This window comes from Crocodylus porosus, unplaced genomic scaffold (assembly GCF_001723895.1).
Source record: "Crocodylus porosus isolate Cpor-Errol unplaced genomic scaffold, CroPor_comp1, whole genome shotgun sequence".
In the NCBI taxonomy this organism is placed as follows: domain Eukaryota; kingdom Metazoa; phylum Chordata; order Crocodylia; family Crocodylidae; genus Crocodylus; species Crocodylus porosus.
In genome coordinates, this window is record NW_017728914.1 from 9,049,964 (window position 1) to 9,075,411 (window position 25,448).

The following is a 25,448-nucleotide window of genomic DNA, read 5'->3' on the forward strand; positions in this document are numbered from 1 at the left end:
GAGTGGTGGGAGCAGCAGCAGGAGCCACCAGATGAGCACCAGACAAGCAGCTCCAGGTCAAGTGGCATACAGTGGTGGGAGCTTCCTCCCCTCCCTCCCTATGCCCCCCGGAGGAACCGTGGCTCCGACCTGCACCCACCCTGCCCCAGCTGGGCAGCACCTGCCCCAGCCCCACTCCCTGCCTCACCATGAGAGTCTTGATCTGCCCCCACCCACATCTCTTTTTCCTCTCCTCTCCCCGTCCACCGCAACAGACATATCAGCTGCACACAGCCCTCCAAGCTGCTGGTCTGTGCTCCTTGCTGCTTATGTGCTGCTCTGTGGCTGCATACATACACAGGTCATTTATCAGACAAATTATCAGCCATATCAGGTCAATTTCCAATACAGTCCATTTTTTTTCATATTGGTGCACCTCTAGATATTACAATTGCAACCTGTACTTAACTCAGTTTCTTTTAGCTAGAAAACATGAATCCCACAGAAGGATTTATGCAGGCAAAGAAAACAATTTAGAATTTAACCACTACTGAGCTGCTTTTATCCTGGAGAAACAGTGTTATTTCTAGGAAATAGCTTTATTCGAGAGATACATACTTTACATAACCTGTAATACTAGCCACGAAAAAAAAAGTAATACATTTTCAAGCTTTGCTTGAGTTTGTTTTATTCTTAATAGAGTGGTATTATAAACATTTTAGGGAACAACCTGTATTCAAACACACAAGACTTCAATATGGTAGCTTTGCCAGCTTATTCATCAAGTTGTCATAAGAAAGGCACATTCCTTTACACTTAAATCATAAAGAAAATTTCCCAAAGGCTTGTAGAGAAAAGTTCCCTGGCATTATCTTTGTAGCTAAAGTCATTTAAATGAAGATGCAATCTACATATTCCACCAATGTGACTCAGTACAATAATAAAAATCATTTCCCCTCCCCTCCTTTTAATTTCTCCAATCTCCTCCAGTGAATTTAGATTCCTAACTGTAATCTGATAATTTTTCATGTGTCATGTAACAACTCTAAACATTGCTAATGATATTATTATTATTGAATTCAGTATTTTTAAAGTAGAGCTATTTGTGTATCATTCAGGATAAATCATAGGCAGCTTCTTGTCTGAATGCTTCACATGTAGACCCAAAATGGTGATAAAGATTTAACATTGTTTCTGTCTCCCTCAGGAAACACTACTCCTGATTCCCTGGCATGCCTGTGGTCATGCCCATCTGTTAGCATGGCTTCGTGCCTACTAACAAACCACTATGCCAGTTTCATAAGGACAAAGGTGTCATCTGAATACAGATTTAGAGCATGGCCTTAAAAACAGAGTCAACAAATAATGCCTGTTCTATAAGAAGAAGCTTCTAGTGGCAAACTACACCCTGCATTTCTTGACACTGGCTTCTATTTACAACTGCAGGCCCTGCTTGTTGCATCATATCAATAGCCTCCCTCCTTGTTCACTTATCCCTATTTAACTCTTCATTCAAAAAAGCTACATCTGAAAAGCGAAAATTTGTACTCTTTCCTCATGAAGAAAGTCAGAATCCCAATTTAAACAAAGAACCTATATATTACAGAAGGGGTAACCAGCTTGGCTGGGATCAAACAGGAAGTCTGCAAGAAAATTGGGAACCAAAATGTCATCCCTTCTCTTCTAATTCTGAGACTGAAAAGTACAAGAGCAAAGAGATTGCTAATGCCATGAAGGCAGTGTGTAATACCATGGCCAAGTATCACAGAAGTCTGCCAGCAAAAGAAGTTAAAAGCATAATGTTCATGATATAGACAATCTTGGTACAAATCTAGCCATGACATAACAGAATGCAACAGCAGATGGCAAACTAAATCTGCACAGAAACCAAGTGTTCCCAATCCTTTATAGAAAAAAAAAAGTCTGTCAGAAAAATGTCCAAAAGTCTGTGCCACTGTTGTAGCCAAAGTAACACACCATGGGATTCTAGTGCCATTTCCCATCTCTTTAGATGCTTAGAAAACTTCAATACTGGTAGACTTTGTTAACCTACTATAAATGAACAGTTCATATTCTTTCTGTCTTGGTCTTGCTAGGTATTAAAAAATGAGACTGTAATGTCACCTTGGATACATTCACAGAGCTTGGAATTCATATGCAAAGCCAAATTTTACTAAACAGTTATGAAACATTACAAAGGCTCTGACACCAAAGCTGTATTGGCAGAGTTGTATCAAAAGAACCCCTTAATGGAGATGCAGCATATTTATGCTGGTAGAGCTTATGTTACAAATCAGCAACCTATAGCCCACAGGCTGGATCTGATCTTCAGAGTCACTGGGGTCCAGCCCACAGGTCAGGGGCTTCAGTGGCATTCAGTGGGGGTATCACCCCCACCAGGGCTTGGTAACAGGGCCAGTACTTTGCCAGTATTGTGACTGGCAGAGGGGAGAACATGGTGGTAGTGGTGGCTGGTCCCAGTGCTAATCCACTTCAGACCTAAGCTGGTCAGAGATGTTGCTGACTGCTGGCTTAGGTCACCTGGGAAGGCCGGAGAAACTGAGCCTAGAAAAAGTCCCCAGAGGTCTTTAGTCAATACAGCAATGCTAACAAAATTTTGTCAAGTAAACTGTAAAGCAGTATCTGATTCATGCTAAGTTTTTGTTTTTATTTGAGCTCTGTTTTCTATTTACAGATATTTTAAATAAGTAGGTATTGCTTGCTCAAAATAAATTATGAACAAAGCATTGTTACCATGTAATTCTGGACAGTTTTTTGCTTTCTTTTTTTTAAAAAAAACAAAGCAGAGATTTAGTATTTCACATAACTGTATAAACAGGAGAACCCTACAGCTTAAATTTATATTTGTTACCACAAAATTATACAGAACACCTAAATACCTTCATACTCAATCTCTATATCAAGCTGTTGCAAAACAAACCCCATAACTGGAAAAGTGACCATCTGGCTATAGACATTACATATACACCTGCTTAAGTGATCAGAAGCTGGTTTAAACCTGTAACAGAAAAGATGTTCAGTGCACATAAACCAGTTTGAAAATGGCTGAAACCAGTTTAAGATGAACCTGGTTGCGATGTAGTGTATCAGACTTAAATGATTTGGCTCAAACTGGTGTATGAAATGTCTGTCCCAGACCCCTTTCTGGTTTAAGTTAAACCAGACACCTCCAACATACTCTCTGGGCTGAGCCACAGAAAAGCTGGCCCCACACCCCTGCTCTCTGGATGCAGCTCCAGATTTGCAGGCTGCTACCACCACTCCCGTTCCCTCTGCCTTGCTGAGAGGTATCTGTGTATTAGCTAGAACACCACATGCTGGCTCCCTTCTATGCTGTGACAAAGGCAGAATCAACGGGTAGTTGGTATGCCCCACTGTTGTTTTCTTAATGGGGTGATAAACACTGTTATCGATTCCCTGCTGGGCTAATCAAAGCATCTTGTTGGGGCTTGGCCACGCACCCCTCCCACCTCAGCTCAGTACTTTGAAGCGAAGGGAGGGGTGAAGCTTTGAAGGCTAGACTAATCTGCAAAAATTCAATCAATTCAGGCTTAGCCTTTCTGAATGTCTGTCCCTAGCCTATGAGACAGGAAGTCTTATATCCTTAAATATAATGCAAATTACAAAGCGGGGTGAGGGGGTAGAAAGAGCCCACACAAAGAGAATTGAATCTTTTAGGTGATTTTGTTCAAAGCCAAGAAAAAATTATAACAAATAACTTAGTCAGAGTTGCCCCCCACAGGAAACACCAAAACAATGGCATTTCAACGTAGTCACACCGGTAGCAGTTTGATCTACCTATACAGATTTTCAGATCTTATTCTGTACACACAACTTACCCGGTCCTTTTGAACATGCTCAGAAAGACCTGCTCTGACAACTTATTCTCTGTTGTGGTCCTGTTCTGGTCAGGGAGCCACAGATTTTGTGCATGTCCCAGAAATGTTAAGGAAACCAGGAAAAATCATAGCTGGCATAGGGAAGGGAGTGTGGAAGGAACAGGAGGGCAAGGATTAGGGAAGCTCTTCTACCTTCAAGCTCAACAACCTAATGGTTAGGGTGTAACAGGGCACTGATCCTGGGCCTTGATAATAAGCATAGTATATGCCTATTGGGCATATACTACATAGAAACTTACCTGGGGAGCTTGGTAATGTGATGCAGATGCAGACAGACTTCCAGGTGTGGACTGGAACTGGAGAGGTTAACCCAGAAGCCTACAACCACATGCGGCTGGAGCCAACTCTCACTGGTCCCCAGGAATTCTGCTGGACATTCAAAGGGTATTGGCATTTTTGCTGTGTGCCCGGTGAGGAGAAAGCACGACTAGGCAGAACACCATGCAAGCCATATGGAGAAACAGAGCTGAGCTGGAATCTGGGACAGAATGTCCAACCACCTAGTTGCAGCTGGAGGAATCAGATGGACCCATGAGGAATGGAGTTGGTGAATGAGAAGAGGTGGTCAGAGTGTCCTGAAGAAAGCAGGGCACATGTGAGGGAACTGAACTCAGTAAAGACCGTGTAAGCTTCTCCACAAAGATAATTGATTAAGTTGATATGCCAGCAAGTAATGGACAGGGTGTCGGGAACTCTTCCAGTCCTGTGAAAAGAATCTCCACTATCCAGGTGTACTGCTAATTCTTGGATAACCATTCGTGTCCCTTTTCTTTTCCTATTATCAAAAAATCAAGATGTGGCATGCAAGAGAAGAGGAGGCTAGAGGCAGAATAGTGAGTAGGAGAGATGTCCCTGGATGTGCCCGTTCAAATAGGGTACTTGCTCAAGTTGATGAATGGAATTCAAGTGCATGCTGTCATAGAGACCACATGCTGTTTCTACGGTGGCATTTGAATAAAAAACAATTTTTGCTTTCGACCCCATATTAGTTATGTAGTAAGCATTCTGTACTACACAGAATCCTCTGAAAATATAATCTGTTTTAAAACCTGCCACTTTCAGTTCTAGCCAGAATTTAAAACAACAGCAGATTCTTTGTGAAATCTGCGATAGCACAATAAACAAGGCAAGGCAAGAGCATCCCTACTAAACTGATTTTAAGAAAACATTTTTGTAGAACTGGAAAAACATTAATGGATCCTGAAGAACAAAATATAGCCAAAGGATGACCTCACTGATTTTAAGGATGCTTTAATTATCACTAGCCTATTTTTTTCACTTCCTTGTCACTTAGATATGTTTCTTAAATATAGATAGCTCTGCACCTTTCAGTGCTATGTAGGACACACACATAATGGTGAATAACAATCCCAAAACTTTCAGGCCTCAAAAACCTGGCTATTTATCATATCTTGCCATAAGATTTTTATATATTGATTTTACTGGGAGCTCAGAAACATACAATTTAGTTATATACATCTGTGACAGACTATTGAGTTTATTGTAGTATTTCTGTTACTATGTTCATGTAAGTGTTGTGTGATTCAGTTTACCTCAGAGTCTTGAATAGCTCTGTTGATATCCAGGTTGGCAATACAAGGATTTTTTTTTACTACAAACTTTTTACTGATGATCAAACTTTTTTCCTGACATATGTTTTATATATATGTCCCCTATTCACCCCCAACTGCACTTTATACCATGCTGCCCACCACCCCATGGAGGGCTGGATCATGGCTAAACATGCCCCTCCCCTGAGTGGCTAGATTGAGATCAGACAAGGGAGGTAACCTACTAAGAAGCCAGAGTACTTAACAAATCCCAGATGACCACTACAAGGAAGCTAGCCCCTGGGTTAGACCACTGGTTTGTATTTCAAGACCTCTTTGGAGTTTTCATTGGAGTGGCTACATTCTTTATTTTAAGTATGCTAATTTGCCATGATAGTTTGTGTTCTCCTTTATGTGGTGAACAGAAAATAATTAATTACAACAATTTAGTGTGATATAAGTGCCTATTATCCTATTACACAGTACAGCATGGATGCCCTAACTGAGTTTAGGGCCCAGTTGCGTTAAAAACATAGGACACAGCGAGAAACAGATTCTGCTTTCAAGAGTCTAAACAGATGACACAAATGGCCACTGGAAAGGATGAGAATTGATTCCAGGTCTCTTGGCCCCTAGTCTAGGTCCCTGATCTCATAGATACCCTCAAAACTATGCTTTCAGCACACGTACTGAACCTTTTGCTGATTTTTGGAAGAAATGGCACATGTACTCCCAATGTCATAGGTTTATTACAAAGGTTGCCAAGATTCTTTTGTAGGAACAAATTTTTAAATCATTGTAATTTTTAATGCCATAACTTTGTCTGTAATAGTATTGTGTAAACTAGATATGAGGTATATACAGAGCAACAGATATCTAAACAAGTAGTGATTACTTTTTACGTTTGGAGAAAAGGCATTTCCCTAAAACTACAAAAACAATCAGAATACAACAAGAAGCTAGGCTTAGCTTAAGTAGTACTGCATCTAGCTTAGCTTCCACTGTATTCTTTTATCTTCTGTAACTCGTGTCTTTTACTCTACTGATTTTATGGACTACCTGCTTCTTGTGTGCAGTAGTGGCACAGTTGAATAATTTCCACATTATGTTCAAAATGTAGTGATTCCTGTATAAGTACAGATCTATTCTGGTAACTTTAATCAGAGAACAATGCAACTGACTTCTATGGAGTTTTCCAAGGCAAAGAATCTGCATCAGAAGTATTGTTTTTAATGTTATGATCCCAAATGAAAAAGAACATGTAGTGTTAAAAATGCACAATGTTTAATCAGGCAGCTGAAGAAGCTAGTGGGGATCTGCATTATGTTTCTGGTTGATTGCCATTTGGCTGTCAGTATTACTGGTGTTGCTGCCAGCAGTGTAGTTACTTTAAGTCTGTAAATTCAGCGTTTCTTGTCATTTATTTGTGTTGCTATAGCCCGTGATTATTAATGAGAAGGTTTTTACCTTAAATGTCAATCCTTTTTCATACCAACATATTTTCAATGTTACTACTAATAAAAAGCCTGCATAACTAAAGAAGACTGTAAAGGTTAATGATACGTTCTTTTTAATATCATAGATAAGCATGATAAGCTGCACATTGGTTAATTCATCTACAGTTCTAATGGAAGAGGCATACACAATGAATTTCTACAGCATCACACAGATTACAAGCACTCAGTCTTCAATGTTGGATATCACCAGAGCTATTCAAAACTCTGAGGTAAACTGAATCACACAGTACTTACATGAACACAGTTAACAGTCAGTCTTCTAAAGCTAATAACCTTTGACTTCTCTGTGATGCATACCCTGTGTGTATTTTGAAAATGGAAACAAACTTAATTTGTCTCTTCGATAGCATGGATGATGCTTTTTAAAAAATTCCAACTTACATTTACAATGTGCCATAAATAGCAATAACTGAAGGAACTAAGTCTTTGCGTGCATGTGTGTGTGTGTGTGTGTGTGTACACCTTGTTCTATTTCAAAATCATAATATTTTATCAGGTATGAAGAGGAAGAGGAAAGTACATGTCAAAAAAAATTTTTTTAATTCATGGGGAGACTAAATGGGCCAGGACTTTTCCAACAGAGAGAACTGTACATAGACAAATTCATCCAAAACATGTTTTGTTGTTCCAAACTCATATCCAAAACATATATCAGTGGGTATCACATATGACAGTTACAGGTGCAGCCTCCAAATTAGGACTTTCTAGGTCTCTGAATACTAGTAGCTGCAAGGGAAGATGTTGAGGGGACAAATCAGTTCCTATAGGCCCTGAATAAACACTCCTCCCCTCAGCAGCCTTTTGCTGTCACTCTGAGATGTGGGATACTAACCTAAATGGACCTGTCATCCAACCCAAGATTTTTTATTATAAATAACAATAACAAATTGTAAGAAAGTGATTGGAAAGTGTAGAGGGGCAAAGCATGCAACTGTGCAGAAACAAAGCAATAACAGAAACAAATGTAGCATCCCTGCAGGTCATGAGTGGCCAGGTCAGGGAGTCACTTAGGGCTTAAGGTGCTGACTGGGGTCAGGAAGAATGAGCAGAATCCAGGTATGGTCCAGATCAGGAAGCTAGGACATCAGTCAAAGAACTGAGTCTGGGAACAAGCTGAGTCAGGAAGCCTGATGAGGCAGTCACATGACTGCAGGAGAGTTCCTGGATTGGAGGATGGGACTGAGCAGCCTCAATATAAACCTAGGCCCTCAGAGTTGAGCTGGCAGTTGCTGGAGGGAACCAGAGAGAGAACATTGCCAGCCAGAGCTCCTACTCCCAGAACACCTGGAGGTCAAGGGTAGGAACTATGGGGATGGAGAAGGTTCTTGGTCCTGAGGAATTACCTAAAACTACACCCTGCTAGGGTAGGATGGTGTGGTGGGGCTACCTGTGGCAGGATGGTCCCTAGGAAATGCCACTAAGTGAAGACCTCCCTAGCAAAAGGTAAGTATGGGGTAGATGACTTACAGCCTCAGCCCCTACGACCTGATGGGTTACCCCATAGAGGGGACAGGCAGGGTCCAGGTATGTCAATAGACACCTGACTCCTGAGTGGGCTGTAGGCCGAGTTGGAAGCCCAAGTAAATTGATAGACTCCTGAGGCCCAAGGGGTGTAAGACCCAGAAGCCTCAGTGAGGGGACAGAGTAGTGGCTGCAGGGGGGGGGCAGAATAAAGTCCCAGTAAGAGGATGAAGTAGTGGCTCCAGTGAGGGGCCATGTGAGAAAGCAATGGGTTGTGTAGAGTAGGGTCCATATACGAGGCCTGTAGGACTGTGCATGGGCCACACACAGTAGGGTCTGTGCAGGCCCTGAAGGACTGAGCATAGAACAATTGAAGTAGATTGATCCAGTGAGCCCCAGTGAGGGAGTATGAGTTGAGGTCCCAGCGAAGGGTCATGTGGCCCTGGCATGTCTAAGGACACCTGAGGACAACCTTGAGCCAGAGGCTGATTATGGCCCAGCCATGGGGCCAGGGGAGTTGTAAGTAATTTCTGGATGCCATCTGCAAGGCATGGGATATGGTAAAGGGAAGGTTAGAGCCGTGTATAATGCCCTTGGCACTGGGCATTAAATGAGCAACCTCCCACCTGAGAAACAATTTATCAGTTACACCAAAGGAGTGGCAGGAGAGGCAGGCAGGCGGACTACCCTAGACAGGTGGGCTGACATTTTGAAAGCCTCTTTTCACTAGTTGGTCTGATCAAATTTTCTTTCAGTGTTGTGGACAGAACCAGATGAAAGAGGGGAAGCACTTACGGGAAGGTCTCTATTTTCTCAGAAAATTTCAGTCTCCTTTGGGTGTCCATTCCCTCCTTGTTAATTTAAACCTTTGCTGGAGGGTTTGGAGCGTCTTTGTTTCTATTAGCTCTCTCTTCTGTAATTGCTAGATAGGAGCATTATAGGATGCTATCTATGTCTCTTCATTTTATTTGGTGCAACAAAGGAGATTTTGTTCCCCAGAGTAAGGCCTAAAAAGTGAAAGCCTGGGGAATTTTATTGCTTTTCTCATACCATTGCGAATGTACAGTTCAAATAATGTTTATAAGTTTCTTGGGTTAGTATGAACAGTGATACTTTTTTTTTTATTCCTAAAACTGTTGCTTATGTTAAATGTTTGATATCAATTAATTAAACAGAAAAAAAAAATCATACCTAGGAAGCCAGAACCTTTGAAACCTGCATACATAGGACAATTTCTTCCTTTAAATTTTACCTCTTTGGTTTTTGAAATAATAACATTTTAAAACAAGTGGAATTAGGTACATTGGTACCAGTATATTTATAGTATCAATACAAATCTTAATAAAAGTTGATCTAAAATCCAGACAACTTTGAAAAATTCTGTTAATATTTCTTAATAATATTTCATGGCTAAACAGTGACAATTTCATTTCATAAGCACATAAATAATTTTCTCACCACATGCACTCTATTTTAAACACCAGATTTTGAAAAAGGTTTCCATGTACTACTGCCACAAATGTATACACAAATTAGTATTTGCATATGCTGCTGATGTGTACATGACAGCAATTGCACATGCAAATTGAACTTGCATAACTGTACCAGACTCACCTGAGTATCCCAAATACTCATGTTAATGTTTAAAATCTCAATAACTTGTATATCTTGGTAAAAGAACAATTACATGGATGTAGTGAAATTACTAACAAAAAGTTGTAATTCTAATACTCTGCTACTTATAGCATATTTTACTAGTTTTAATCATAAAATTTTGATTCACTCTAACAGCATGCATTTATTCAGTGTGTATTGCACACAAGATAAACAAAACAGTTCGTATGACCAATTTTTCATGATTACAGATGGAGAAAGCCAAATTTGGGATCATTGATTGATGAAAATCCACTGCTTACAGTGAAGTGACATATGGTATTATTCAACAAAGGGAAAACACAGCTCAGTCATGCTACAGTTTCCTCTTCATTGCAATATTATTGTTATTATAGCCTGACTATGATATGAGACAGACAGGCACTGTAGCTCTAAATAAACCCTTTCAGTACTGCAGAAGTGAGCCTGCAACTGTTTAAGTAGCTTGTAATCCCAAAACTTGGCAAAACTACTATGGAGTTTTACCTTTTTCAAACAGGAACTTCTCAGTAGCATGACTTTTTTAAGCACTATGTGCAATACCTGCACAGTCACACATAATATCACAGGGTGTAGCTCAGTCCTCTAATATCCCAGAAGGCTTTGCACCTTTGCCCCCACCACAGCTCCCATGAGTCTGTCTGTGACATGTACCAAAGTGTACTGCCCCAGGGAGGAGGAGATGAGCACGCATGGACATGCTTCTTGGTGAAATTGTTGCTCATGAAGAAGATGGAATCCTTCCCAATTTGCAAGGAAGTGAATTTTATGTGGCTCCCAAATTATTTCATATTTGAGTTTGCTTTGGTAATCATTTTGGCTGATTCAAACTGACAGCTCCACTGAAAACCAGTCTTGTGCCATCTTCCAAAAAACGCGTCATGAATTCACCTTATAAAATCTCTTATCATGTGTTACATGCATCTGTGTCACATCAGCATCACTAGCTTCATATACAAGCTCAGCAAGGAACCAAGCAAAAAAAGTCAAAAGTGGGGACTCTGAGGTGAGTTGAACATGGTTCAAAGCTGCTTTAGTTGTTAACAGGCTATGGCTGGGGCAGAGAGGACTGTTAAGTACCTCTGGCAGCATCAGAGGCCTGTGGGGCATTATTTTCAAGGGCCATGGGGGGGCTCCATTGGGAGATGTCTATGCTTTGTGCAGCACTGCACCGTCATGAGTCGCTGAGCAAGCTGTAGCATTGTAGGGCCTGTGAACCCAAGGGGTGTTGCCAGCACATGTACCCACTGAACTTAAACAGCAAAACTTCTGTAAAGGTCAGCAAAACTTCTGTAAATGTCAGCAAGGTCCTCCCCTGAGGCTGAACTCCCATGTTGGTGAGGAGGAGGGTGCATAGTACCTATGTATCTGGATAGCCAGGGATACATCCTGCACTGCCTCTCCCACTGTAAACTTATCTACACTGAACTGGTTGGCGACCAGCCACAGCTTTCAAATGGCAATAATACTTTTTTTTTTTTTTTTTTTTTTATACTGAGGAGTGCTGATGCTCTGCTCTGTCAGGCACGATTGGGGGCCAGATTGATAGGTATCTCTGATGATGCCTCTGCTTATTCTCCAAGGTCCACAAGGTTACTGGCTCCCACAAATCAATATTCATATTGCATGCACCAGAGCAGTATATGGTTTGTAAGTGTAAGTGGTCCCCAAGCAGGCATTGTGTCTAATATGGCATCTCCCTCATTTGCAGACAGGAAGTGAGAGCAGAGCTCAAAGATATCCCACAGCTGAGTCAGCATGGGTAGGTATGGCACTGCTCACCAGCCCAAGCAGATGCTAAATGAGCTTGCCAAAAATAGAGCCGTGGCAGGCTTTGGATCTGTGTCAGCAGGGCTTCAGCATACACATGACCTACCACTACTGCTGGACCAGGAACCACAGGGCACATAGGAGGCAGGGATCCATTCCAGCGTAGGAATATAACTGATGAGCTCTTGTGAGTGGAAATTGACCAGGTGAGTTGTGGCTCTGCACTCCCGGTGGGAGGAGATGGAAGAGGGGAAAACAAGTCCTTCAGTGTGCATAGTCTGCAAGTGGCCAGACAATCAACACTTTTCCTCTGGGCTTGACTGACCTTATTAACCTCTGGAAATGGGGGGCCCCTACCAAACACGTTGGGCTCTCTCTATGTATGCCAGCCCCTGGCTACAGAGTGCCAGCAGTACATGCTCTGACCATACTTCACAGAGGTCCAGACAACCAGGCCACTGAATGGGTTTATGTCCCTCTCATGCTACCTTTTTGAAGCACTGCCAATTTCCCAGAAAGTCTTAGCACTTCAAATAAACACATTCCATATCCTGTGTAAACTATATCTTTCTTAATCTGTGTTTATAATTATTGGTGACCTACTTCTTGAAGCATTGGATCATCTTGTTGAGTAAGGTAGTTGAAATATTCAGTGTTATCTGTTGATTCTTTTCTTAACATAAAATAATATATTAGAAAGTTAATTCTTACCTCAAAAAGAAATTGAGTGAATTTAGTACTTGTAAAAGCTGTTGTATTGACAGGGCTGATTAATATATTTCTCTATGCACTGAACATCATAGTATCATAGAAAATTAGGGTAGGAAGGGACCTCAGGAGGTCATCTAGACCAAACCCTTGCTCAAAGCAGGACCATCCCCAATTAGATCATCGCAGCCGTGGCTTTGTCTGGTCAGGTGTGAAAAAACTCTAAGGATGGAGATTCCACAGTGTCTCCAGGGTAGCCTATTGCAATGCTTTACTACCCTCTTAGTGAGAGTTTTTTCTAATATCAAACCTAAAATTCCATTGCTGAAACTTGAGATAATTGTTCCTTGTTTTGTCATCTGCTACCATTGAGGAAAGTCTAGATCCATCATCTTTAGAACTACCCTTCAAGGTCATGGAAGGGTGTTATTAAATCCTGTCTCAGCTTTCTTTTTCCAGACTAAATAAACCCAGTTCTCCCAGAATCTCCTCAGAAGATGTGCCCCAGCCCCCTAACCATTTTTAGTGCCCTCCGCTACTCTCTCCAACCTGCCTGCATGCTTTCTGTAGCAGGGCGCCCGAAACTGGACACAGTACTCCAAATGTGGCCTCACCAGTGCCGAACAGAGGGAAGATTCACAACAAGAGCACACAGTTGCCTCACATTCAGCTTACTATCCATTGTTACCCCCAGGTCCTTTTCTGCAGAACTGCTGTTTAGTCAGTCAGCCCCCAGTCTGTACCAGTGCATGGGATTGTTCTGTCCCAAATGCAGGACTTCGCACTTGTCCAACATCATGAGATTTCTTTTGGTCTAATCCTCCAACTTGTTGAGGTCTCTCTAAATACTAGCTCCATCCTCCAGTGTACCTACTACTCTATCCAGATTGGTGTCATCTGCAAACTTGCTGAGGGTGCTCAATGTTTTAGTAGTTTTAAAAAGAAAAATGTATGAGGAAAGATAATGAGGCAACTTGCTAATCATGGAGCACTTATATGAGTTATCAGTGCCATTACTTTTCAAATCTGCTATGGAACTGACTACCTATAAATGCATCCACACATACACACACACACACACACACACACATTTTTGGACACACACATACACTCTTTTTCTTGCTTCATACCCAGTCTGTGTGGTCAGCTATCATTTAACCATGTAAATTTATTCTGGGGCTGTAGTCAATAAATAAGGGACTAAAGAAGAGAGAAGAGAAAAAAAACATAACTGACTTCTCTTGATGGTAATGTTTACATAAAAATGAAATTCTTTTCTTACTGCACAGACTGTGGCATTTTCACTGAACTTTTCATAGATTTTTAGGGTCAGAAGGGACCAGGTAGATGCTCCAGCCAGGAAAGAGTGCTGGGGTTAAGTAATCCCAGCCAGATGCCTCTCTAATCTCTTCTTGAACGCCTCCAAGGTAGGGGAAAGCACCGCCTCCCTTGGAAGCCAATTTCATATTTTGCCAACCCTTACCATAAAGAATTTCTTCCTTATGTTCAATCTAAATCTATTCTCCTTCAGTTTGTGGCTATTACTTCTGGTAACCCTAAGGGGTACCCTAGTAAACAGAGTGTCCCCTATTCTCTGCTGACCCCCCTGCATTTGTAGGCAGCAATTAACTTTCTACATAGCAATTAAAATATCCATATATAAAATTATAAAGGAAAAATAATATTGTTTTAAGCTGTGTTTATAGGGATGTAAGGTTTTGTTATTGCAATGTATTCATTTTTGGCGGGGGGTTTTGCTTTGGTTTTAGCACTGTTTTGAGGTTAGTGGAGAAAGGAACATTTCATATTGACAGGGTTTTATAATTTATTTATGCTGACATTTTAAAAAAGTGTGTGAACCCACTGCCTAAACTATTGCGACACTTAAAAACAGATTTCCTATCTTATCAGCCGTGTACAAGAGGACCATTATTGTTCTAGAAATAGCTTCTCATAATGGAGAAATTTTATTGACAGGTTTTCTACACTTCTTTACCCTAAAGACTTTCAAACAGAACTAAAAACTGTCCTTCACAAATGTTAAAGTAACCTGATACCTAACTATTGTACATTTCAAGACAGAAAGCAGTGGTCAAGCTGTATTTACAAACATCAACCCTTTCTGAACATCTAACTGTGAACAAATAAAAGCTTTGTTAATGCGCAGTAGTCACTGAGCATTTAAGTTTCATACTTGCAGTAGCGTGCCAGCAAACAGGTTTTTTGTGATGCTTAGTGTGCAGTAATCCAATATTACTGTGCAGTAACATATTAGCATGGTTTTTGGCCTGGCATGCTACTGCACAGTGTTATTAGGCTACTGAGCATTAAGTGTCCTGTGTAGACGTGCCCAATAAGTTTTGCATCCACAGACACTTGGGTTGCTCATTACTGTCTACTAAGCCTGAAAATCAAGTAGTTTAAAAAGAACTTAAGTGATGACTCAGTCTGTGGAGAGCTGTCAAATAACAGTATTTTCTGCTGACATCATATTAAATTTTAAAGCAATGATCAGACAACTTGGCTCAAGTACAATTTACAAATATATATAATGTATGAAGTGCACACAAACGCAGGATAAAGTTAAATTATGTTGCTCAGAACAAAGCCAAAATGTTGTTTCCTATCTGTTTGCCCTTAAGTTGAAGGCATGTATTCAGTCATTTCAAATTGCTGAAACATACACAGCTTTTTTTCCGGAGAGACTTCACAACCAAGACAGGAAAACAGGATGTTTCACCATTAATAAATAGTGACCTGGACAGCAGGACTCTGTTCATACAGAGCATCTAAAGATTTGCACCAGTTTTGCTATACGAGTGGCTGATTTCGCCAGAGTCAGTCCCGTAGTTTATAAAGCCAAGTCTATCCTTTCTGGCTGCTAAAGTACCGTATTTACTTGAATACAAAGCAAGGTTTCCCCCCATTTTGCAACAAAGGGAAGAAGCGTCATCATGGATTTGAGTACGAGGGCTGGGGCTAGAGTTGCTGCTTGGCTTGGGATAGTGAGGGGTCAAGGCATATGTGTTGAGGGGAGGGGGAAAGGGAGGAAAGCTTGTGAGAGACCACACAGCACATGGTGGGGCACAGGATAGAGAGAGTGTGGTATAGCAGGGGGGAGACGCAGCAAAGGAAAGACCTAACGGTTGCAAGGGACCTGATGCAGCTCTGGTCCTGATGCAGCAAGAGGCCAGAGTTATCATGGCTACTACCTGGTAAGCAGCAGTGAATGGCGGGGGCAGGAAGCAGGGAAGACAAGCGGCAGGTGAGTAGGGGGTGGGGCAAATTGCAGAGATCAGGTCACCTGTCCTTCTGCTACTGGTTTATCTGCTGCAAGGGTGTGGTAGGAAGGACAAATTTAAGATGACCTAATTATTAGATTCAGTATGTGGAAAATTAAAACAAATACATTATTTTCTAACAATTCTATGTATAGAATATAATTACTGGGGGTCATTTTAAACTCAAAGTGATTTTGCATATATAGGTAAATAATGAAAATTAGTAAAATGCATTCCTAATGAACCTCAAGCCAATATGCAACAATATAAAACACGGCCAGCAGAAAAGAGGGACTAGTCAGTTCAAAAAGATTAAAAACCTGCTGGTTTTCAAGTCCATCAAGGCTCTGATCTTTCACCAGTTCTCTCACAAACCAAGGGCTTGGTTCACTAAGGACTCCAAAGAGTGAAGATGCTGGATCAGTACACAGGAGTACACACTGACCACTCCACAAAGGACCAGTTACCACAAAATTATGTCATCCTTGTGTTTTCTTTGATTATGTGTCCGGGTGGTAGCCACTGTAGATGATTAACATGGGAATTCCCTCCCAACATGCTGGGATTGAGACACTCCAGCTGATTTAGTTGAACAGTGACTGTAGTGCTAGATCTTCTTGAATATGGCATCTGACATAGCAGCCAAGTCCAGTACATAATGTTTGATACAGGTCAGTGATTACTTCACACAACTGTTCTGCAGATTTTAAGACATGACATATCTGAAGCAGGCTGAAGAGCTTGTCTGTGCTCTGGTGGAGCAAGCCGTAATACTTGGAAAGCAAGGTGGCTGAGCTTTTTGAATTGCCAACTATAGCTAAAATAAATTTAAAAGGAAATCTAAAATGTTTGGTTCCATCAGAATAAAGATCCTAGATTTGTAAGTTCTATCTTGGTGCAGAATGAGTATTGAGGGAAACAGGCAAGTTACACGTCACTGATACAGGTGGACTTTTTTGGACCACCTCTAAGATAGACCAAGATACTAAAGCAACCAGAGGCTTACATTAAAATTTTCCTTGACTGATAATACTGTAAACCAAGTCAACAAAGCCTCTAAAATCACAATTAGACAATTTAAACACTGACAGAGCTAAGGACACCAAAACTAGTAATAAAAACTCTAAACAACATTTGTTTTAGTTTACTTTTAAATGCAATTGTCCATTCAAATAGCAAGAACAACACTGCTTACAGAAAGAAGTTTTAGCCTAAATCACATTAGTTTTTTAAACAGGAACCACAGGAAGAGAATATATTCATAGTGGCACATGAATATTTTGTAATTAGGAATTTTAAATGCAACTTGATACAACTTGAGAGCAATTGGAAATCCAAAAGTGCAGGAAATATTTTTAGATAATTAAAGGCTAGAATTTGGCTGTGAAACTAATCAATACATCTAAAATTGATGCTAAACATCAGTGTAGACACCGTCCACAACGTCTACAGCAATCTTGAAGTCACCCTCAGTCAGCTTAAACCATACCAGCTCCCCTTCTTTAGCTATCATGCTAACTTCAAATGTTGTCCATGTTGGGTTTTTTTCTTGAGTATGACACCAAGGAGTATGCTAGCCCTGCAGGCCAAATGCATTTTATGCAAGTTGCAGAGGTCAGGTCATGCTTTCCCTGGATCAGGAAATTTGGCTGCAGGGGAGCAGTAGCCATTCATATGGTCATCCTCCCCCTACCAAATTCCCAAATGTCAAGCCCCACATGGCAGGCCTTCAGAGCCGGCCAACACAAGGGCAGCTGGGGCCTGGCCATACCCCCTTAACTCAAAGGGCTGGGCCATGTCCCACTCCCCTCATGGGTCAGGTTGGGGCCTGGCCATGGCACCCCCCACCAAGATAGCTGGGACATGCCCCCTTCCCTCCCTGCCAGCCAGGTTGGGACCTGTCTATGCCTCCTCGTTGCCCCCAAGCCAGGCTACCTTCCCTCTCCAAAGGGTCAAGTCAAGTACCTTTCCCCTGTGAGGGTGTATTGGGGCTGACCTGCACCCACCCCACTCCACACAGCCTGACAGTACCTGCTGATCCCACCCAGCTGCTGGATAGGGAACACCAGCTGGATCTGGCCCATGGATGGACCAGGCACTGCCAATCCAGCCCACCAGGCAAAAACAACACTACTGTTCTGGATAGTTAGCATATGAAGTGGGATTGAGGATGACCTCAACTACTTACTGAACTATTTATGATCACAAAAGCAGATTTCTGTTAACCCTGCTGATGCATAAAGTTGATATCACTGATATCAGTGAGGGTTAGGCAAAAAATACCTTTGAAAATGTTTCCTCAGTAATAAACAGATAGTCCAAAAGATTGAGGGCATGACAATTATTAATATATGTGCTGACTAAAAAACCCTAATATTTTCTTGGAAACAAGCAGGGAAGTTTTTCTAGTTGTACAATACTTTACTACTACCTATTTGGACCAAGAGTTTTCTGGAGTAATGTAACAGCTCCCACATGAAGTATCTTACTATTATCTTGGCATCAACTGCATGCAACATTTTAGCTCTACAACAGTGGAGAATTTCTACCTGTCCAATCCTAATTTTCTATGATTCTAAGTTAGGTTGCTACAGTTAAAGTCATAAAAGTGAATATTTTACATTTCCAGAGCACAAATGTTCTCTTTTCTCATGTGTGATGAGGAAGAGCTGTTCCCTACCTCTTTCCACCTCTTTATCCTTTTCAAACTTGTTTTTAAATGAAACTAGTTGAAACCAAATAATCACCATTAAAAATGTCTCCTGGTGTCTCAGCACATGGGATAATATACCTTGCTGTCAGTTTCCTTCACAATTCAAGTTACTATTATCATCAGATTTAGTTATCTGAATATTGCTATATAAAATATTCAAAACATGTAAATGATGACATTTGTGGAAGTGATTTAAGCCTGTTTTTTTAAAGTTACTTTATAACTTGAAAAGGCAGCTACTATAGGCGCCCGATAAAAAATACCTTGCATTCAAAAGCTTGTCAAACTTTATCCCACCTGGTTGGTCCAATAAAAGATATTATGCTAAGGAATTGCCTCTTATATCAATGCATCTAAACATTCTATTATTAACATAGAACCAGACCCCTATTCTTTCCTTAAGTAAAAAATTCACTTCTCTAAAAAACAGACTTTAGCAAAATCATCACTTTTTTTCCCCTCAGACCTGATGAAAAATGTCTTGAATTCAGAACTTTGTCTAACTTTATTCTAACCATGCAGTTGGCCCAATAAAGTATGACCCGCAAAACTCTTAACCTATAGCAGGCGTTTGCATAATAATTTTTGGTTGGAGAGGTTAACTAAAATATGATTCAATCTGCCTTTAAAGACAGAGGGCATATATAACACATTCATTCTCAAAGTTAAATTCCACTCTATGTTCAAGTCGCTGCCATTGTCTTGCACAAGAATTTAAATTCTAAAGGGAATGTAGATGTACCTTGTTTTTTGAAGAGGTTACTGTGTACTATTTCATTCATGGACTGAACTTTCTGCTTCTGTAGTTTTACTGGTGGAATGCAAGTATAAAATTCATACAGTAGTTGGCTGTAGATAAGAAAAAAAATGTTAGAAATGCAACACAGATTTATTAAACATTTGCTAATTTGACAAATAGTAAAAGCCATCAAAATCACTATTGTCATTTTAAGTATATATTTCTTAACATTTTGTAGTACATTAAGTAGAGAAAAATAGCAGGTGTGGAAAAACTAAAAAAAGGGAAAAAAAAAGATTGTGACTGTTTGTAAAGGTTAACACTTGATATTACCCTTTTCCTCCATAAAAAACTAGCATTTTTTTTGTAATTTGGGGGCAATTAAACTTTTCCTCATCAACCAGAAAGAAATTAAGCTAATCTATTGCAGCCAACAGAAAGCATGACCTTTCTTCTCAGTGCTACTTATTTAACAATATGCCTTGCCCTACTTGCCAATTCTACTTACTGAACAAATATGTGAAAATTATGCCTGGTTTTTTTTACTATCATACAATACAAGAAAGACAACTCACTATTTAGAATAAAATGCTCTGAATTGGAAGCAAAGGCCTAGAGACTTAATTGGAAAAAAACTAACACATCTCTATTGACTAAAAATAATCAGTGCCCATACATTGCAACTGAGAATTCTGGTTCATTGTCTGCATTATATAAAACTAATACATTCACATTCAAACAGCATCTGATAAACTACAAAAGGTAGTCAAAAATGTTACCTAAGTAACTTGGCATCGAAGACTGTTTCAACATCATGGAGGACTGATGGTATGTATTTCAAGGCAGCAACCTAAACCAACAAATGTATGGTGTATTAATTCTGTAAGTATGTGTGTATATAAGCAGTCTACAGATACTACCGTCTCACAGATAACCCAATGCTATTCAGCCCCTCAAGATACACTTTATATAGTAGCAGCATGCAACTCACAGAATTTCAAAGTTTCTGCCTTCTAGCTATGGTACTGCAACCCTTGATTTCACAGCGCAAATTCACTAGTGGAATTAAAATACATATAATGATCTGAAATAATTCGTGACAGTTTTCCTTCTACCTCTTGCCAAGAAGTTACTTTGTTTTATTTTATATGAATTGAACTATGGAGCACAGGACTACAACAAAGCTTTCCATAATATTTATTTTCTCTTTTGGGAGCATACAAATTGACTAGAAATACACCAGCCAGACACTGAATGAATTTCACACTGTTTGGTGACAGTGCTTCCAATACTGGTACAATATAAGTCTATAGAAATAAAGGCTAGACGCTTGTCAAAGGAGAAGCCAAGTGATCCTCTTTTACTCCAGCCTAGCCCGCATAAATATATTATGTACATTACACAAATCGGCTGCAACTATTTATGCTGGTCATAAGCCGTGCAGTAATAGAGTAGCATCACTTTGAAATAACATGTTTACTTATGGAATTCCATTTAATGTCACTTCCAAAACAACCACTTTCCCAGATTTCACCTGTAGGGAGACCCTGATTCAGGACTTTAAATATCAAATTTTCCGGCATATAACACACCCCAGGTATAATATGCAGATAGCAAAATTTCCCTAGAAAAGGTTACCTTCATTAGTGGAATTGAAAGGACCACTATAAAGGAGAGATGATTTTTAATACCTGTGAAGTGGAGAACAATGAGCCATTGGCTCCCTCAGCTGCCTGAAGAGTAACACCAGAGCTTAGTGTGGAATAGGGATCAAAACAGGATGTTTCTACTTGGGCAAAAAAACCCAGCTTCCCTGTTTCATACATGTAGCCCAGTTTGGAAAGAAAAAGATGCATGCTGCATGAAATAAAATATGGTAATAGCTAAATGTTTATGTTATGAATTTCTACTCCAAGCTATTTGACACTATACGGCAGAGGTTTTCAACCTTTTTCGGTCAGTGTACCCACCAGTGGCTGGATGCGAAGCAGGATTGGGGGGGGGGGGTGCGGCTGACAACCCCTGCTATAAGGCAATAATTATTAGTAATAGTTGATCATATATTATTAGAATGAAAAACATGTGTTTGTCCTGTGTAGTCGTAAGAACTAAAATGCCATACTGGGTCAGATCAAAGGTCCATCTAACCTGGTATCCCATGACTGACAGTGGCAAAAGTGGTTGCTATGCAGAAGAAAGCACTGAATTGGGTATATCTACAGTGATCTATCCTCTCTGTTCATTATGCTCCCTGGAATCCACCATCATTGTTTTAGAGGTGCCAGAAGGTACATTCCTGACTGTTCTGTTCATTAGCTATTCATCTATAAATCTGTCCAGTCCCTTTTTAAACTTGTTTTATGCTATCTTCCTCTACAATGTCCTGTGGGAACGAGTTCCAAAAATTACCTTTGCACTGTGTAAAAAAGTACTTTATTTTGTTAGTTTTAAACAGCTCTCCTACTAACTTCAATAGGTACTCCCTGGTTCTAGCACTCTGGGCCTTGGTGCATAACAGTTCTCTACTGCCTTTGTCCAGCACATTTTTGGGCAGCCCAGATACTTCTAACACAGATATAACTGAAGAACCCAGTAGACATCTTATTCAGTTTCCTTAAGGATTCCAGCAATAGAACATTAATTCAGCTTTTACAAGCAATGTTTTTAAAAACTATTTGTGGTGCTAAAGTGCTGACAAGTGGCTATCTTAAGGACTAAAGTAACATGCCTACCAATTTAAAAATGAAACATTCTGAAGATCATTGTACATTATTTTCTCCCCTATTTATAGTCACAGATAGGACCTTTCAGATGTATAAACTATATTCTGAGATTATTTAGGCCTATCTTCATGACATGCTTACCAAGCCTACCATACAATTAAGCATTCTGTGTTGCTCTGCCTCCCAAACTAGGAAGTAGTAGGCATGTTTGTGGGGTGCTTCTCATGGGTCAATTAGTACTGCTGAGTGACAGTGACAATTAGCCTACTCCCACACTAACCACATAACTTGCAACACTACAAAGACACAATGCTTATGCTGTAAGAGGCAGCCCATGTGCAGATTGATAAAACACGTCTTGCTATACTTTCTATGCAACTTCGCAAGGAAAAGAAAAGGGTACAGATGCCACCGCTATGTGTGTTCATGCTTCTCTAAAAACTCATGTTAACTTTATTATTGCACATAATACTCCCAATCATTCATACTGGTTATGTTCAATCTCTGCCACCATTACAACTTCACAAATTTCAGGACAGAACCTGTGAAATACCTGTATAAACTTTAAATTTTGCTTCACTTACTTCTATCCAAAGTGAAAAATGTTTATTAAGAGGTATTTTGGAAAATATCTTCCTGGACCAAGCTACAAAGTCAATGCTGATATCACCTCCTTGTGACATGCAGAATATTTCCCAATATCATTTAACAAGAATTTCATCCCACCAAGGCTTACCTGCTGTTAAGGACCTATATTTCAAACCAGACTGCTCCAGCTGTAACTAGATATTAGTGTATAAGGAGGAGTCTCAGAAGGGATGACAAATCTTGGACTTTGTAGGCATCTACCATCAGTTCTGCTTTGTAGAATGGCAACTGCTGGACTGTTTTACTGCTCTATCATCAACTGGTAGGAATATTAATGAATTTACAAGTTTGCTATTGCCCTCAAACTGAGGAGTAAAAGGAGAAGAAGAATCAAGAAGAATCATTCCCATCTGACCTGCATTGTCTGTATAGGTCTTGATAAAAAAGTGACTGACCCAATGTCATCTTTAATCTTGTATTGTACAACAATCAAATACAGAACTTCATATAAAATAAAGAGAATTTTTTGGAAGACTATATAATCTATTTGTATTTAAACTGTAATAGTAAACAAAACGATTGCATTAAAAGGAAGTGCATTTTTATTAACAAAAGTTTGGCTCATACTTTCCCTCTGCATCTCATGGTGCTGTTGAAACAAGAGTTAGAAATGTTGCCTCATTTCTCAGTAGCCACACAAGTATCTGAGGATCTGTCTACCTATAGAGCAATGGTCTCCAAACTAAGTAGGCGATCACCTTTGGCATTTAAAAGCAACCCAAGATCTACTATGTGCTACCCCCCCAGCCCAGCAGGTAAGTCTATGGGGAGGGAAGAGGGGGTAGATCAAGGCAGAGGAAGAAAAAATTGTTGTGGGCACAACTCCACAGCAAGTAAGTCCCACCCAGCCAGGCCCGACTCAACTTGCCCCTGCTCCTGCCTCTGTGGCACTGTCCCTCACTGCGGGGAGCTCAATCTAGCCCCCTCACTTTCCCTCTCCCACAGACTGACCTGCTGGGCTGTGGCACATGCATGCATGCAGGCGGGCACTCAGTCCCCCACCCCAGCATTGGATCAACTCCAAGAGGTTCCGAGATCTACCAGTGATCAAGATCCACTGGTTGGTGACCATTGCTATAGTGTCACACAGGCACAAACTGAGACATGATTTTAAAATGATATAACTGACTTGAATAAACTAATATCATAAATAAAACTGGCCACATAAAGGTAAGTATTGAGTTAGTTAATACAAGTTTGTATTTCAACGAGGCCTGAGAAATTCAAAACAAACAAAGCAACTTGCTCGAGTTCATACAACCAGGGAGAATAGTCGTCTCTTCTCATTCCAAGCATTAAGCCCTAGCCATGGCTTCCTAAGTAATGGAATATCAAGCTATAAATAAAATTGCACTGTAGCACACAGCTCAGATTTCCACACAATACAATACATGGGTGTGTCAAGGAGTTTTAAGGCTTTGTTTTCTTCGTCAAATGCAACTCACTGAAAAGCTAAAATGAGAGTTGGTACAATTTTGGTAAGCACAGCAAACTAAACAATTGAATAGGGAAAAACTGCACTGTCAGGGAAAGAAGAGTTTCATTAAAATAAAATAGATTCTCCAGTTTTTTTGCTGTCAACAGATCCCTTACTAACAAGTAATAGGTTATAATACAAATAATCTTTCAACCAATCATAATCTAAGCTGCTTTATGGAAAACAGAACCTCATTTCAAATGTAAATAATTTTCAAGTACATCACAACAACTTTCTTGTGAAATACAAAATAAGTATAAAAAAGTAATAGAAAAAACAGGATAGCAGCTGAATTATATTTCTTAAACTGATGTCAAATAAACGCATCCATCACATTATATGAAACTAATATTTTCAATGACAATATATGTCAGTTCTATGGGGGTTGCTCCCACGAACTATAAATGGTATGACCCAGGCAGCTGAGCCCCCAGGTTTTGGATATGGTTCTTGCCAGTTAGAGGAATTCATCTGCTGCCATAGCCATCCAGAAATTTTCCTAATGCTGGAAGAATCCTTCTCCTGTCAAGATCTGAATCCACACCTGAGGTCTTTCTGGCACAGCTGTCTGTCATGGGACATGATCTTTTTGGCAGGAAAAGAATGACACCACCTATGAACTCTGCTATCCAGCAATAAATATAGATATACTCAAAACCTCGGACACCCATATGAAATCTTTCTAGGAAGAAAGAAGTGTTCCAATTGATTTATGCAAGCCATTTTCATCTTGTGTAATTTTAGACCTTTTCACAGAAAACACTAACTTCAGTTTTCTCCTTAGAAGAGCATCCAGGCCATTTTTCCTTCAAATGAACAGTTAGAATACTATCAACAAGTCACTGAACTCAACCAAATGTGATAAACTATTTAACATGACTCTTAGCATTTGAATTTCCTAGACTTCTATACATTTAGTTACAAACTAAAGAGTTATTCTAACTAACATATAATTAGTAGGTCTCTGCGAAAAGGCTAGTAGTTGCTTCAGATTCAGATTCAGCTGATTTGGGGAACAGGGATTCGATTCGGTGATTCGAATCACTGTCCCTAGTCAATTCAGCTGAATCAGCTTTCGAGATTCGGCTGCTGCTGAATCAGCCAAATCTCTGAATCACACAGGCCCCATCTCCCACCCACTCTCCCAGCCCCGGCAATGGCTGCCCTGCCTGCTCCAGCTCCTGGAACTTTGAAAAAAAAAAGAGGGAAAAAAAAGCCCCAAGCTGCTTGCCCAGCAAGGGAGCCATTCCCACTGCCCCATGCTGCATGGAGGGGGCTCTGCCACAATCCCCCCCAACCCCCCGTGCTG

General features: G+C 40.3%; 1 protein-coding gene across 1 annotated transcript in view; it reads right to left on the reverse strand.

The window, feature by feature from the left end:
• Positions 1-25,448, reverse strand: part of DOCK2 (dedicator of cytokinesis 2) — a 519,632-nt gene that overhangs the window by 382,958 nt on the left and 111,226 nt on the right. Inside the window, exons 24-25 of the mRNA XM_019534715.1 lie at positions 20,071-20,141; positions 19,295-19,401 (exon numbers count right to left, since the gene is read on the reverse strand). Coding sequence (XP_019390260.1) covers positions 19,295-19,401; positions 20,071-20,141 — 178 coding nt within the window. The remainder of the gene's footprint in view (positions 1-19,294; positions 19,402-20,070; positions 20,142-25,448) is intronic.